The sequence below is a fragment of the Labeo rohita genome, chromosome 11, assembly GCF_022985175.1.
Source record: "Labeo rohita strain BAU-BD-2019 chromosome 11, IGBB_LRoh.1.0, whole genome shotgun sequence".
Classification (NCBI taxonomy): Eukaryota; Metazoa; Chordata; class Actinopteri; order Cypriniformes; family Cyprinidae; genus Labeo; species Labeo rohita.
The window spans coordinates 24308153-24323210 of record NC_066879.1 but is presented as its reverse complement, the minus strand read 5'-3'; the positions used below and the strand labels follow the sequence as shown (position 1 = coordinate 24323210).

Here is a 15058-nt window from a genome sequence, read left to right as displayed (position 1 = left end):
GACGGGAGGAGCAAAAGGACAGACACAGTGGGCGTGGCGTCAGGCCTCGGAGAGGCTTTTATTAAACAATAAACAAAAGTGTCCAAAGGGGAAATAAGTGTCCAAAATAAAATGGGGGATCTGGTGTCCTCGACGTGCAGGGGTTCCGTGAAGGAGGGGCAGTGTTCAGAAGGGAAGGGTCCAGGTAAGGGGCAGAGTCCGGCGGCCGCACTCGCTCCCTGCCGGGGTCCGCGGCACGAGGGGTAGCGGCTTCCTTCAGCGGTAGTTGGGGGGGAGGCAGCCGACTCGTCACAACGTATTACGTAATCACATTGGAAAGTGTCATATGCAGTTAATTCTATGTCTGTGAAAAGTAGGGTAGGGCGAAAAACCCCGTCTCATTTTCTCCTCCAACTTCAAAATCACCCTACATCGTTGTTTTACCTTTTTTTGTAAAGGGCATTTGACTTTTTTGTATGTTCACCTTGTAAACACTGGGTTGGTACTTCTGCCTATGACTACTTAATGCATGAAGTCAAGATAGTGCAAGACAAGCATTTGTGGTTAAAAAAAAAAATCTACAAATTTTTAATTTTTTTTTTTAGAAAATGACAGATCATTTTGCTTGACGGGACCCTTATTCCTTGGATGGGACCATGTAGAGTCCTTTGAAGCTGCACCCTTAACCCGCTCATCTCCATTGAAGTCCACTATATGGAGAAATTCTGGAATGTTTTCCTTAAAAACCTTAATTTCTTTTCAGCTGAAGAAAGAAAGACATAAACATCTTGCATGACATGATTTTCTTATTCTGGAAGTGAACTAATCCTTTAATACTTATGTGAAAATATTTTGGATATTTTGGATTGTTTGATGATCAGACAGTTCAGATGAATTTATTTTGAAACACAAATTTTTTGTAATATTATTAATGTGACCCTGGACCACAAAACCACTCTTACGTAGCACAGGTAGCAATAGCCAAAAATACATTGTATGGGTCAAAATGATCAATTTCTTCTTTATGCCAAAAATCATTAGGATTTTAAGTAAAGATCATGTTCCATGAATATATTTTGTAAATTTCCTGACATAAGTATATCAAAACCAAACTTTCGATTAGTAATATACATTGCTAAGAACTTCACTTGGACAACTTTATAGGCAATTTTCTTAATATTTTTATTTTTTTGCACCCTCAGATTGCAGGTATTCAAATAGTTGTATCTCGGCCAAATATTGTCCTATCCTAACAAACCATACATCAATGGAAAGCTTATTTATTTCAGTTTTCATAATGTATAAATCTCAATTTCAAAAAACGGCCCCTTCTGACTGGTTTTGTGGTCCAGGGTCAGGGTCAGTCACTTTTGATCAGTTAACTGCATCCTTGCTGAATAAAAGTATTATTCGGTTTTGATAATATAAGGACTCTGAGGCAAATTCATAACTTTTAAATTGCACCACATTAAATTGCACTGGTGTTTGTTTTTTTCCGTAGGAAATGTACAACAAAATATTATGAAAGCAAATTCACAAATGAAAAATTTAAATCTGCTTGCTTTCCTTGTCAACTTGCCTGACATTTCACAGGCTTCTAAAAACACAAACCCTTTTCAAAAGCATAATTACAATTACCAGCACCTTTCTAAAGCAGCCTTGTTTTGTTGTTTTTGTTACTGACATCAGAATACTTCCCTGAAGACAGCCACATCTTCTAAAAAAACATCCTCCCCTTCTCTAATTACTGTCCAACACATTCACACACATATGTCCGGACAGAAAGAAACACACATACACACTGCCACACATAGACATGTTTTTTCTTTCTGTAGCCTCCAGCTTCTTGGCAGCGAGAGACTGAACAAAATGCAATTTGGACAAGACCATTGCAATTCAAGGCACAGAACATAGAAACACACACAAACCAGCTTTAAGTCTATCATAAAGCAACTGTGTCTGACAGTTTAACACTGGCTAATAATCTCAACGGAAGTGCGGAACACATTACGAGGATCGATTTATGACTATGACCTTATTTATGACATGGATGTGCAAGTTTAATATCTCACTACGCAGTCTCTCTCTGACATACTAAAATAATTAAAAGACAAATCAATATTTATTTGGTAAGTAGTCACACAAAATGCAGGATAATGTACTGTTAGACTGTTAATAATGCAATAAAAGCACTTTAAGATGATACTGTACATTACCGCTTTCATATTAGCCTAACCTGAGACTTAGTTATGTCATTTCAAGACATTCATCATCATCATAATCCTAAACACTGGCAAAGACTAAAGGACTGCTAAAATAATGTCTCTTATGTATCTGGAAAATCTGTACATTAGTACATACGCTTTCAAGTAGCATGTCACTAACGATTATTTTGGTTATCGAGTAATCTGATAATTACAATTAATTTTTTGTAGTAATAAAAATAGACCTAAGTGAACAATAGCCTTTAAAATGACTTAAAATACATATATAATTAATGAAGCAATAATTAGTTCAAAAAAGTATCAAAAGCAAGTAATCATATGGTTTTATTGAACAAATCTGTTAAAATACATATGTTACAAACCACAGAGCTAATGTACATTACGCATTATAACAAATGACTGCAGAGGGCGGCAACAGCCTGACGATTGTTTTTACACTACTGCACGATCTAATCCTTTAATATCCACTAAACAATGTTTAATTTAAATGTTCACTTAGTCTTTAATATTTGGCCATTTCTTTATGATAGAAAAACTACAGCCACTGTCATTTCTTAAATTTGTGGACATCAAAATGTATAAAAGCGAGGGTTTAAACTTTTATTTTGAAATCGCAATGAACAGTTAGCATATTGAAAAAGATAATGATGTATTCTCCTGTGTTTGCATAGGTTTATAAATGATTTACACTACCGTTCAAAAGTTTGGGGTCAGTACATTTTTATTGTTTCTTTTTTTTTTTTTTTTTTTAAGAAATTAATACTTTTATTCACCAAGGAAGTATGAAGTTAATAATTAAAAGTTTATTAAAAGTTAATAATAAATAATTTACATTGTTATAAAATATTTATATTTTGAATAAACACTGTACTTTTTAAACGTGTTATTCATGAAAGAATCCTGAAAAAAAAAAAAAAAAAAAAAAAAAAAATCACAGGTTCCAAAAAATATTTGGCAGCACAACTGTTGATATTATCCAACATTGATCATTATAATAATAAATCTGCATATTAGAATGATTTCTGGAGGATCATGTGACACTTAAGACTGGAGTAACAGCTGATAAAAATTCAGCTTTTCATCACAGGAATAAATTCTATTTTAAAGTATGTTAAAATAAAAAACATTATTTTATATTGTAAAAACATTTTGCAATATTACTGTTTTTTTTTCTATATTTTTAATCAAATAAATGCAGCCTTGATCAGCATAAGAGTCTTCTTTAAAGACTATTACAAGTCTTACTGACCCCAAACTTTTGAACAGTAGTGTACCTTACAAATCTGATTAAATAGTGCACGTTGCGTTCCCAGATGAACGTTATAAATAAACCCAGACTCACAACAACATGCAGAATTGGAGTTTGAGGCGCTCCACAAATATATGATAAATGATAACAGTTTGTTAGCAGCATTTCATGTGAATGGAGCCGCTCTGATAAGCACGTAAGTAACCTACACGCATGTAAATAATTAAGCTGCATATATTAAACTTCCATCACATATATTTATTTAATTGAATTGTTTATTTAATTGAATCGCGGAACCACTTCCGGTATTTTGCTGATTACTCGACAGGGACAAAATGCAATCAAGGATTTTTAAAAAGCAAATATTCGAATAGAATCAAGCAAACGTTACAGCCCTACATTCAAGATAGGCCTTTTTATTGTTTTTTTGTCCACTGAAAATCAAACCCATGACCTTGGCACCACAAGCATCATTTTCCGCCGGTTAAACAATGGGAACATACAGTTCACTCCTATTTTCACAAATGAAATAAACGAGTGAGAATGAACAGAAAAATAAGCCCTGTCTCTGCTTCACCACAATTACAAGTGAAAAGCTCCATAAAAGGTGAGTCTGTTTTCAAAAATGACCACAGCAGGGGAAAAAAAAAAAAAAAAAGCAACTGCAACTCTTGCTCTTTTTTTCAGCATCCAGACTTCAAAAAACATTCCAGCCTGGGATGTTTACGCCTACCTCTGCAACTGAGGAGAATATTGATGACCTGCTTTGGTAATTTGCATATGGAATTGATGCTGTGTTTGTCCCCACTTTGTGGTAAGATACAATAGTTTAAAATGGCACAAAATACATTTCTAAACATACAAGTTTCTAGAGATGCCAGTGACATAATATATTCAGGAGAACTAAAAGAGAACTGAAGCCGTTAGAGATTAATAGAGAACAAACCGGCATAATCAGCAACAGTAATGATTGTATCATATTAATCTGTGAAGCGCATGTATATGAAGTCATATGAGATGCTGTTCAATCCTTAAAGGGTTAGTTCACACAGAAAGGAAAATTCTGTCTATAATTACTCAACCTCATGTCGTGCCAAACCTTTGTTCATCTTCAAAACACAAATTAAGATATTTTTGAGTAAATCCGAAAGCTTTCTGACTCTGTATAGACAGCAACGCAACTGACACGTTCAAGGCCCAGAAAGGTAGTTAGAATATCGACCAAATAATCCATCAGTTGTAACCGTGATTTTATAAAGTTACGAGAATACTTTTTGTGCTTTAAATGAACTTTATTCAACAATTTCTTCTCTTCTGTATCACTTGATGCATGTTCTCAAGAGTAACACGACGCAACACTGAATAACGACCACATGGCATGCTGAAAAAAAAGTTTAAAACAGTTTTGTTTCAAACATGAGGTTGAAAGTCAACAACGACACTGTATATTGTGCTTGATTGAAAGCATTACACCGCACACAAAGGCCACGTTGTGTGAACCACGTAGTTTCCACTGATTACAGCAGTCAATTGAAGGACACAGTCAGGCGAGAAGGTCAGCACGAACAGTTGACGGGATTTCCTGAGTCGCTGCTCGAGTCAGAGACGTCCGGATTTCGTCAGCAAAGGTTAAGCACAACACTATCATGTTATTTTTTTTTTTTTATGGTGGCCATTGGAGAGAAAAGAAGATGTCAAGGCCTACAAGTATCAGTAATGACAATTTCCTTATCAGTGATGTGACGACTTCATACAATAATCTAATCTAATTATATCTAATATAATATATTTGGAACTATGAAATAAATAACACTATAATATAGTATAAAATAATATAATATAAAATATTTGAAACTACAAAATAAATACTATAATAAAATAAGATAAAATACAATATAATATAATATTTGAAACTTTAAAATAAATAACACAACAATATAATATAATGAATATAATATAATACAATATTTGAAACTACGAAATAAAACAATAATATACTATACTATAATATACTATAATATAATATAATATAATATAATAATATATCATATTTTAAACTTTAAAATAAATAACAACAATATAATATAATAATATAATATATTTGGAACTATGAAATAAATAACACTATAATATAATATAATATAATATAATATAATATAATATAATATAATATAATATAATATAATATAATATAATATATTTGAAACTATAAAATAAATAACACAATAATATAATACAGTACTTGAAACTACCAAATAAATGATAAAACATTGCACATGTAACTACAAAATAAGACTAATAAAAAGACTAAATTTAAAATAGTATATAAAACAATAAAATAAATAAATACACAAATATAATATAATATAATATAATATAATATTTAAAACCACAAAATAAATAATATAATATTTGAAGCCATGAAATAAATAACACAGTACTATAATATAATATGATTAATATAATATAGTATTTGAAATTACGAAATAAATAATAAAACATTACATATGTCACTACAAAATAAAAGACTAAATTTAAAATAGTATATAAAACAAATAAATAAATAAATAAACAAACACAAATATAATATAATATAATATAATATAATATAATATAATAAATAACACAATATAATATAATACTTGAAACTACCAAATAAATAATAAAACATTACATATGTAACTACAAAATAAGACCAATAAAAAGACTAAATTTAAAATAGTATATAAAACAATTAAATAAATAAATACACAAATATAATATAATATAATATTTAAAACCACAAAATAAATAATATAATATAATATTTGTATAAATAAATAACATTATAATATAATATAATATAATATTAGTATTTGAAATGATCAAATAAATAATAAAACATTACATATGTAACTACAAAATAAAAGACTAAATTTAAAATAGAATATAAAACAAATAAATAAACAAACACAAATATAATATAATATAATATAATATAACACTTGAAACTACCAAATAAATAATAAAACATTACATATGTAACTACAAAATAAAAAAGACTAAATTTAAAATAGTATATAAAACAATTAAATAAATAAATACACAAATTAAATAAAACCAAATAAAATATTTAATGTCAACTTAAAACCAGGCTTAACAGTCTGCTGGACATAAGAAGAAGACTATCCTCAAGCAATGACAGAGCTCTGGTCAGAACACACACGTGACCCTTCACAGGACGAAGCCCAGGGGCCCGCCGGGTACCATGCCCCACAAAAGAGAATCAGATCTGTGATGGAAACGCTTGTCAGGTCACAGAAACACAATAGAGCTCGAGTTAAATCAGCCTGACTCGCTGCAACCTCAGCTTTACAGCCCTCAATTCATAATAACACAAAGACACGCTGTTCTGAGGTCAGTCATGCCTCTTTACTGACTGAATAACAGCCTGTAAAGGCTTTAAAAAGCTGATCTGAAAACCGCTACTGAAGGAGAACAATACAGTGCAGACGGTGATTCTGCTTCAACAACAAAAGCATTTTTAATTACAAATTAATTATTCATAATGTGACAAAGAGAAAGGCATTATCATAAGCTGATAATACCTTCAATCATTTGTCAAGTCAAATTTTCATAAAAGCAACACAGACGCCAACATCAAACAAAGACTTCTTACCTTTTATAGAAGCCATTGAGAGGCTGCAAGCAAAGAAACTGCCAGTAATCCAAACAGAAAGTCTTGAGCTTCAACATTTTCCTCACAAGTTTAGTGACTTAGCATCCCTGCTATAGGCTAGCCTGCATAAAACAGCTGAGGTACACGTGGTTGCACCATCACACCTGACTCGGAGGTGTTTGAGTGGCGGTAACTATGTCGAACGTCCCGTAGATCGACGTACGACAGGGCCTCAGCGGCGGCTGTAAATCCTTCCAGCATGAATAGTAACACCCTTTGTGATGTCTCTCACACCCTCAATGAAGATGTCACACACACACCATGTGTCCGACTCTCTACCGCTTCAGGGATGTGACACAAAGTGTGTGAGAAACATATCTGTATATCCTCCAGCAGGCCCAAAACAGTCCAAAAAGAATAAAGAAGGAAAAAGCTCAGCTTTGAATTACAGCTGCTTCCATTGTCTGTCAGTACTGATGACAGAGTCCAGCTCCAGCGTGCTTTGCCGTAACCACAAAGCCCCCTACGCCCCCCTGCCTGGCCCGTATTAATTATGCTTTATCTGATGGTGCACTCCCTTTGCCAGCCATGTGTGTGCTGAGCAGTGCTAATCACTAGAAGCACATGGTGATCAGCAGGGACTGACGCTCACCAAACACAAGCTGGCTGATTTACAACCCCACTCTGATATGCTGATGCCCGTTGCTGGGATACGGAATCACTAGTGATTAAAATCCTAAATGGGAGCCTTAAGATGATGCTGATTGGCTGAGAGTGGGAGAGTGGGTGTGGCCAAGAGAGTCAGTGAGGGCAATGGGCTTTCTTTCATTGCATTTCAGGATAAATTAGATAAACTACTAAAGCAGGATGGGCAGCTGATTTCAAGTGCACTTCAATTAAAACTAACATTAAGAAACGTAATTTTTTTTCTTAATTTTAAGAAAAGTTAATTGTCTTCTTAATTTTTCTTCGAGTTTGATTTTGAATAAATCTAAGTTTAGAAATTAACATGTCATATTACTGGACTCTTAAGTGCAAAGAAGCAAATAAGGAAGTATAAAAATAAATACATTTGAGAAATAAAAAGTGTGAAATACACTTAAAATACACGCCTTTTCTTACATAATTAATAAACATAAGATCAAACATAAAATTGATCTTGTCAAAGATATCAAACAATATTTTAAACAATATTTAAATAATATATATAACTTTTAAATTTGTAAATTTGTACAAAAATATGTATTTGCCATAGTACATGACTATTAAAAAGTACTGAATTTTTCTGAAAAAAAAAATTGATCTCAAAAATTGATGTGTTTTTGGACACATTTGTACATTTTAAAATATTTGTCACACTACAATTCTTTTAAAAAGAACTGCATAAAATAAATTAAAAAAATTAACTGTAAATAAGTAAATCTAAATGTAAAAATATAAATGTTAACCTAATATAAAAATCCATGAAAATACATTTTATCTCGATGTCAAATCCATCACATAATATTTTTACACACTATTTTTTCAAAACTAATTATCATTGACATATTTTTGGAATATTTGTACATTTTTAAATATTTGTCACACTACATTATTTTTTAGATGAACTGCAAAAAAAACATTACAACTGTAAATAAATAATATAAAAATGTAGAAATCTAAATGTTAACCTAATATAAACATAATCTGCTAAAAATAAATTTGATCTCAATGTCAAAGACATCAAATAATATTTTTAAACAATATTCTACAAAACTAATAATCATTCATATATTTTTGGTATATTTGTACGTTAAAATATCTGTCACACTACATGACTTAAAAAAATATATATATATAAATGTAAAAATGCAAATGTTAACCTAATATAAAAATAATCCCACGCAACAAAAATTGATCTCAATGTCAAAGACATCACATAATATTTTTAAACCATATTTAAACCATATTTTTAAAACTAATTATCATTGACACATTTTTTAAAATATTTGTACATTTTTAAATATTTGTCACATTACATTATTTATTATTTAACAAATAAAATAATAATAAATAAATAAAATTAAAAACCCTAAAACTGTATTTAAGTAATGTTATACATTTAAAAATATAAATGATAACCTAATATAAACAAATTTTATATCAAACTCAAAGACATCAAATATTATTTTTAAACATTATTCTATAAAACTAATTATCATTAATATATTTTTGGAATATCTGTACATTTTAAAATATTTGTCACACAGTACATGACTTTTAAAATGAATTGCAAAAAAACAAACAAACAAAAAAACAACAACAACAACAACCTAAAGCTGTAAATAAATAAGTCAATTTTAAAATATAAATGGTAACCGAATATAAAAATAATCCCATAAAAAAACTTGATCTCAATACCAAAGACATCAAATAATAATTTGAAACAATATTTATATATAAAAAATAAATAAAAAAATAAAATTAACATATTTTTGGAATATTTGTACATTTGTCACATTGTGACTTCTTAAATGAACTGCAAAAAAAAACTGTAAATAAATAAGTAAATATAAATTTAAAAACAGATGTTAACCGAAAAACAATAATATAATAAACAAAAATAAAACAATTAAATAAAAATACATTATTAAGGTCCGTTCACCAAGAGTGATAACAATAAATATAACAATAACTATATTTGCATCCACATCAGCGCACGACAACTGTCTGTTTATTTTAAGCACATGCTCGTCTGCCACTTTAAATCCTCAACCTCGTTATAGCAGGATTGATTCTGATTGGCTGTCAATGTTTTTACCATTCATCAGCTGGAAAAAAATCATTCTGAACATGATTCCAACTATATCTTTTTCTCTGTGACGTCATCATTATAACTGTGGTTCTTTAATACAGAATGATTTTTAGAACTACGGTGTGATGGTCCATGGTGTGAACAAGCCTTTATGTATGAGCTGAGTCTAAAACTGAATATGCAAAGAAACAAATGAGATGTGACCACAAAATCATGGAAATTTAATGCGCTGAAAGAAGAGTATTTAAGCACATGATAGCACATTCAAGCAATCCATTTCAAGGTAGCATGACCAGTAATTACCAAACCCTGTAGGCGCTCATTTCTCTAGAGAATATCAACATCCTCGTATGTGTGTGTGTGTGTGTGTTTGGGATGCTTATCATTATGCAAGCCACTGAAGCCCCTGCATGCAGACGGATCTTTCTGCTCCCTCTCACGCCCTCTAAACTCTCTCAAATCCATCCACAGCCTGGCACTTAAACAACGCACACAGTCCTCTCGCTGTAGATTGGTACAACAGATCAGGGATTTCTTTGTGTAATTGTAAAGTGAGAAATGCTAAATGACGCTAGCAGCCAAACAGAGCTCTATAGAGTTCAGCATTCGTACTGTTTGGTTGCCAAGTCACATGGTCAACACTAAAAACGCACACAATTTAGCTAAATATAAAAACACACACATATTTTTACATTTTATGCTAACTACAAAGACATTACATTGTTAAATAACACAAAATCTCTCACCAAGTAGGTTCATTATTCATTAGTTCTTAGGGGATTCAAATGTTTTATGACTAGCACTTGCATCCCAGACAGTCAGTTCACTTAAAAACCATCCACATGCCACCTTCCTGCAATTTAACTAGGAATTGTATTAATTTTATGCTCCCTTTTACTTGTTTAAAACCCATAAACATAAGAGAGCGTAAGTACCGCCACACATGTCCCTTTTTCCTCATTAATGAGTCCCGGCAAACAGCTCTTTTGTCTTGTGGGTACTTTAGGGGCCCATTTTGTCGAGGATGGGATGGGGGGGTGGTGCTACCCACTAAACAGATGAAGAAACATCCATCATTCGGTTGGCTGAGATGGCCTTCTTTCTCTTAGCGTCAAGGCATTTTGAATGCTACATGATCATTTAAACTTCCAGATAAAAAAAAAAAAAAACATACAATGCATACTATATATAGAAATACCCGAAAGAAAGTGAAAGAAGAAAAGATCAATCAAAATATCATCTGAAAACTCCAGTTTCTTCAACAAAGCTTTAATGGGGGAAGGTGTAAGTGCTCTTGAGCGGGCAGACCGGGCTAAAGCCGCCCATTAGTCCTTCTTGTGCACCAGGTGTTGGCTTTTCAGGACCCAGCTGTGCTCCACATCCCCAGTAAATGAGCCACGCGGCTCTCTGGTGCTAATGACAGCGGTCAGCACCCGAGGAAGCACACGCCACACGCTGCCATTAATGAACCGGTGCTTTGCAAGAACTCAGCACCAGTTAAAAGCCTCCAGGCACAGCTGCACGAATGCCAGTTTTACCATACAGGGCGTCATATTCATGAATAAAACTCAAGGGATTGCAAGGCAAATCTCAAAATGATAGATTTGTGGTAATTAAATGCTATATATAGAATGTAAGGCATGACTGCATATAAATGGCTGCATTTATTTGATCAAAAATACAGTTAAAACAGTAATATTGTGAAAAATTATTGTATTTTAACATATTTTTAAAAAGTTGTTGCGGTGATGCAAAGCTGAATTTTCAGCATTCATTACTTGTCTTTAGTGTCACGATCCTTTAGAAATCATTTTAATATATGCTGATTTGATGCTTAAGAAACATTTCTTATTATTATCAATGTTGAAAACAGTTGTTTGTGTTGTGCTGCTGTGAAATGTTTATTTGAAATACAATTTTTTGTAAGAATGCAAAATGTCAGTTTTAAGGAATAAAAGTATTACTTAAATTCTTTAAAAAAAATAGTTTTACACTATATTTTACCATATTTAACTGTATTATGTGAGCACTTCACAACTTGTGCTGCTGAAATATTAATGATTAGCTTAAAAGAACAAATACAAATGTTTGAGCTCTGATTTACGTTTTAATATATATGGCACCATTTTTATCTCATTAACAATAATTAAATATACACTTTAAATTCAATTAGACAAATGCGACCCTGGACCACAAAACCAGTCTTAAGTCGCTGGGGTTTATTTGTAGCAATAGCCAAAAATACATTGTATGGGTCAAAATTATTGATTTTTCTTTTACGGCAAAAATCATTAGGAAATTAAGTAAAGATCATGTTCCATGAAGATATTTTGTAAAATTTCTACTGTAAATGTATGAAAACTTAATTTTTGATTAGTCATATACATTGTTAAGAACATTATTCGATGAACTTTAAAGGCAATTTTCTCAATATTTTGATTTTTTTGCACCCTCAGATTCCTGATTTTTAAATAGTTGTATCTCGACCATATTGTCCTATCGTAACAAACCATACATCAATGGAAAGCTTATTTATTCAGCTTTCATATGATGTATAAATCTCAATTTTGAAAAAATGACCCTTATGACTTGACCCTTTGTGATCCAGGGTCACAATATTATTGCTAATTACACTGTAAATACCTTTTTTTTTTGAAAACAAACCAAATAAAAATTAGGGCTGGGTTTTGACACAAATTTCATGATTTGATTCTGATTTACAAGCTTGTGATTCAATTTGATTTCCGATTCGATATTGCTTATTTTGGATATATCAGGAACTGTACATGCCAAATGTTTCCAAGGAAAAAAAAAATCTCTCAGCTAATATTGTAAAACATACATGAGAGACAGTTAGGTACTACATTACCATAATATTGAAGGTTAAAATGAACTGTTTTTATAATAATAAAGTTAAAACTACATAATTATATTTTACTCCAATTCGTTTTTTTGGAACATAAACATTTAAACGGTGTCTGTCTTTAAAAACTTAGATTTATTTAAATAAAATATTGAGTAAAAAATGATAATGAATATGTTATATGCTGCATATACGTAGGCCAAAATGTTAAATCTAGAGTATGTTTTTCTAGCTGACCAACGAGTTTATGACACTGACTGTTTTTTCGGAGGTTTCTGTGAAGAAGCTGTTATATTGACATCTTTCTGAGGTTAAAATACTGATAGAGCGATTACATGAGACAAGATATGGATTTCGGGAAGTTATACTCCTTTTAACAAACCTTCAGATGTTTATTCATGTATATTTCGTGCTGAAACAACGCCAGTAAGGCATTTATTTGTTTGTTTACTGTAATAAAACAGACAGAATTTGAAATCTGAGAATTTGTTTCATATCAAAAGTAAGAAAGCACAAAGCTTATTGTGATTAATTGGATGGGAGGTGCGCTACAATATTCCATTCATTATCTGAAAACAGGCGAGACTAATCGATTCCTGAGATTTAAGTAACAATATAGTTTCATAAAAATGAGAATCGATTAAAACTGAGAAATCTGTATGTTTTACCCAGCCCTAATAAAAAATAAAAAATAAAAAAAAAGTATTAGGTTGCAGATTAAAAAATATACATAAAAAAATATGTACAATTCTTAAGTCATCTAGACTTTTAAAGGCCAAGTATATGCCCGAATACTATCTAAACAGGAATATCACATTTCTTTGTGATTGTTGGACAGCTGCATTACTCATATATGGTAAAGTAAAAATGAAAATTCACAGAAAATACACACCAGTGTGTATTTCACACAGAGGTACCAGCTGTGTAAATACAGGTTAGTTTCACGGTCTCAGAGACTGTTTTGATATAGAACTGATTATATAACAATGTTTGCTCTATTGTAATGGTTCATCCCTGGGGCCTGGTGTCTCTTCAAAGACAGATTTTCTAGTCAGAGTACAGTTATTAAATGAACCAATGAAAAAAAAAAAAAAAAAAAAAAAGCTTAAAGGTGCTTTTATATCAGTCCAAAAAACACCAGAAAAACCAGCTGGTAGCCGTGTTTTGAGACATGGTTTCTAGCTAACCTAAGATGGATATATCAGCTTAAGCTGGTTTTTGGAACATGCTAGCTAGTCAACTACCTAATACCCAGCTTGGGCCCATCAGCTACCAAGTGCCAAAAAACAGCTTAAACTGGATTTTCCAACAACATGTTTGTTTGTTGTCAATAACCCACCACACTGATAAATACTGCAAAACATGGCAATGTGAGATCATGTTACTGGCACTCACTCCTAATCTCCATCTTGTCTGCACTCACTCACTGCGCTAACTTCATTACTTCCCTCTCTTCTCTTCACAATGTTAACATCCTTTACGACAGAGCTGTATGGCTCCTTTTAATTCCCCTGGTGAATGGGGTGATGATCCCGTCAGAGATACGTTTTGCCGATAAAACGCCTGAAGTGGCGTTATCGGTGCTGCTCCAGTTTGATTGGCGGAAACCAATAAGCACTAAATATGGTCGGGCTTCGGCTCGTAGGTCGTCTTAAAGACCCCCGAGAGGCCTTGGCCACCTCAAACGGGTAGGTGGGTGTGTAATTGCAGTTATTGTCGTGGCACGTGGGGCCAGATGGGGTCTAGGCTGAAATGATGAGGCTAGGCTATATTTTCGTGGCCTCAATATCGCTTCTCTGAAAGATGGCTATCACGGTGAAGAGCTCTATCTGGGCTCTGGCAGATAGACTAATTTATCTCGATATATCCTGCCATGCCGCCATTCTGTAGAAGGTGTCCAGCAGCCCAGGGCGATGAATTATGACGCCCAAGTGTCCACGGGGCTTGAGAAAAACCAATATGTGCATGGCTGATATTCAAATTGGCTCTTTCTAAAATCAACAAAAAGACACTGCTTATGAATATCCATCTGCAGTGTAAAACAATGTAAAAAAAAAGTGCTTTATATTGGGCTAACTGATTTTGAAAATGTCATTTATAGCAGTATGTTAAAGGCTTCCAGTCTGCTAAAGAAAAACGGTGCGACAACTGAGGGAGTTTTTATCTTCTGGTGGCCCGTTTGGGGCTAAATGGACATGTATTTATGACCCTTGTCAGGTTTCTGGTGGAAAAAAAGAAGAAGAATATCTTTGTCTATTTTTAGTCTGGTATTATCGTGATCACTCCCTTT

The 15058-nt window shown here is 32.4% G+C and overlaps 1 protein-coding gene across 5 annotated transcripts in view; it reads right to left on the bottom strand.

Moving 5' to 3' along the window:
- Positions 1-15058, bottom strand: part of iqsec1b (IQ motif and Sec7 domain ArfGEF 1b) — a 242105-nt gene that overhangs the window by 77084 nt on the left and 149963 nt on the right. The window contains exon 1 of one of the 5 annotated variants that reach the window (XM_051123247.1): positions 7112-7711. The exons of the other annotated variants lie outside the window; for them this stretch is intronic. Within the exon in view, the coding sequence (XP_050979204.1) occupies positions 7112-7188 (77 nt within the window). The 5' untranslated portion in view covers positions 7189-7711. Of the gene's footprint in view, positions 1-7111; positions 7712-15058 lie in introns of those variants that run through there. 5 annotated transcript variants of the gene reach the window in all.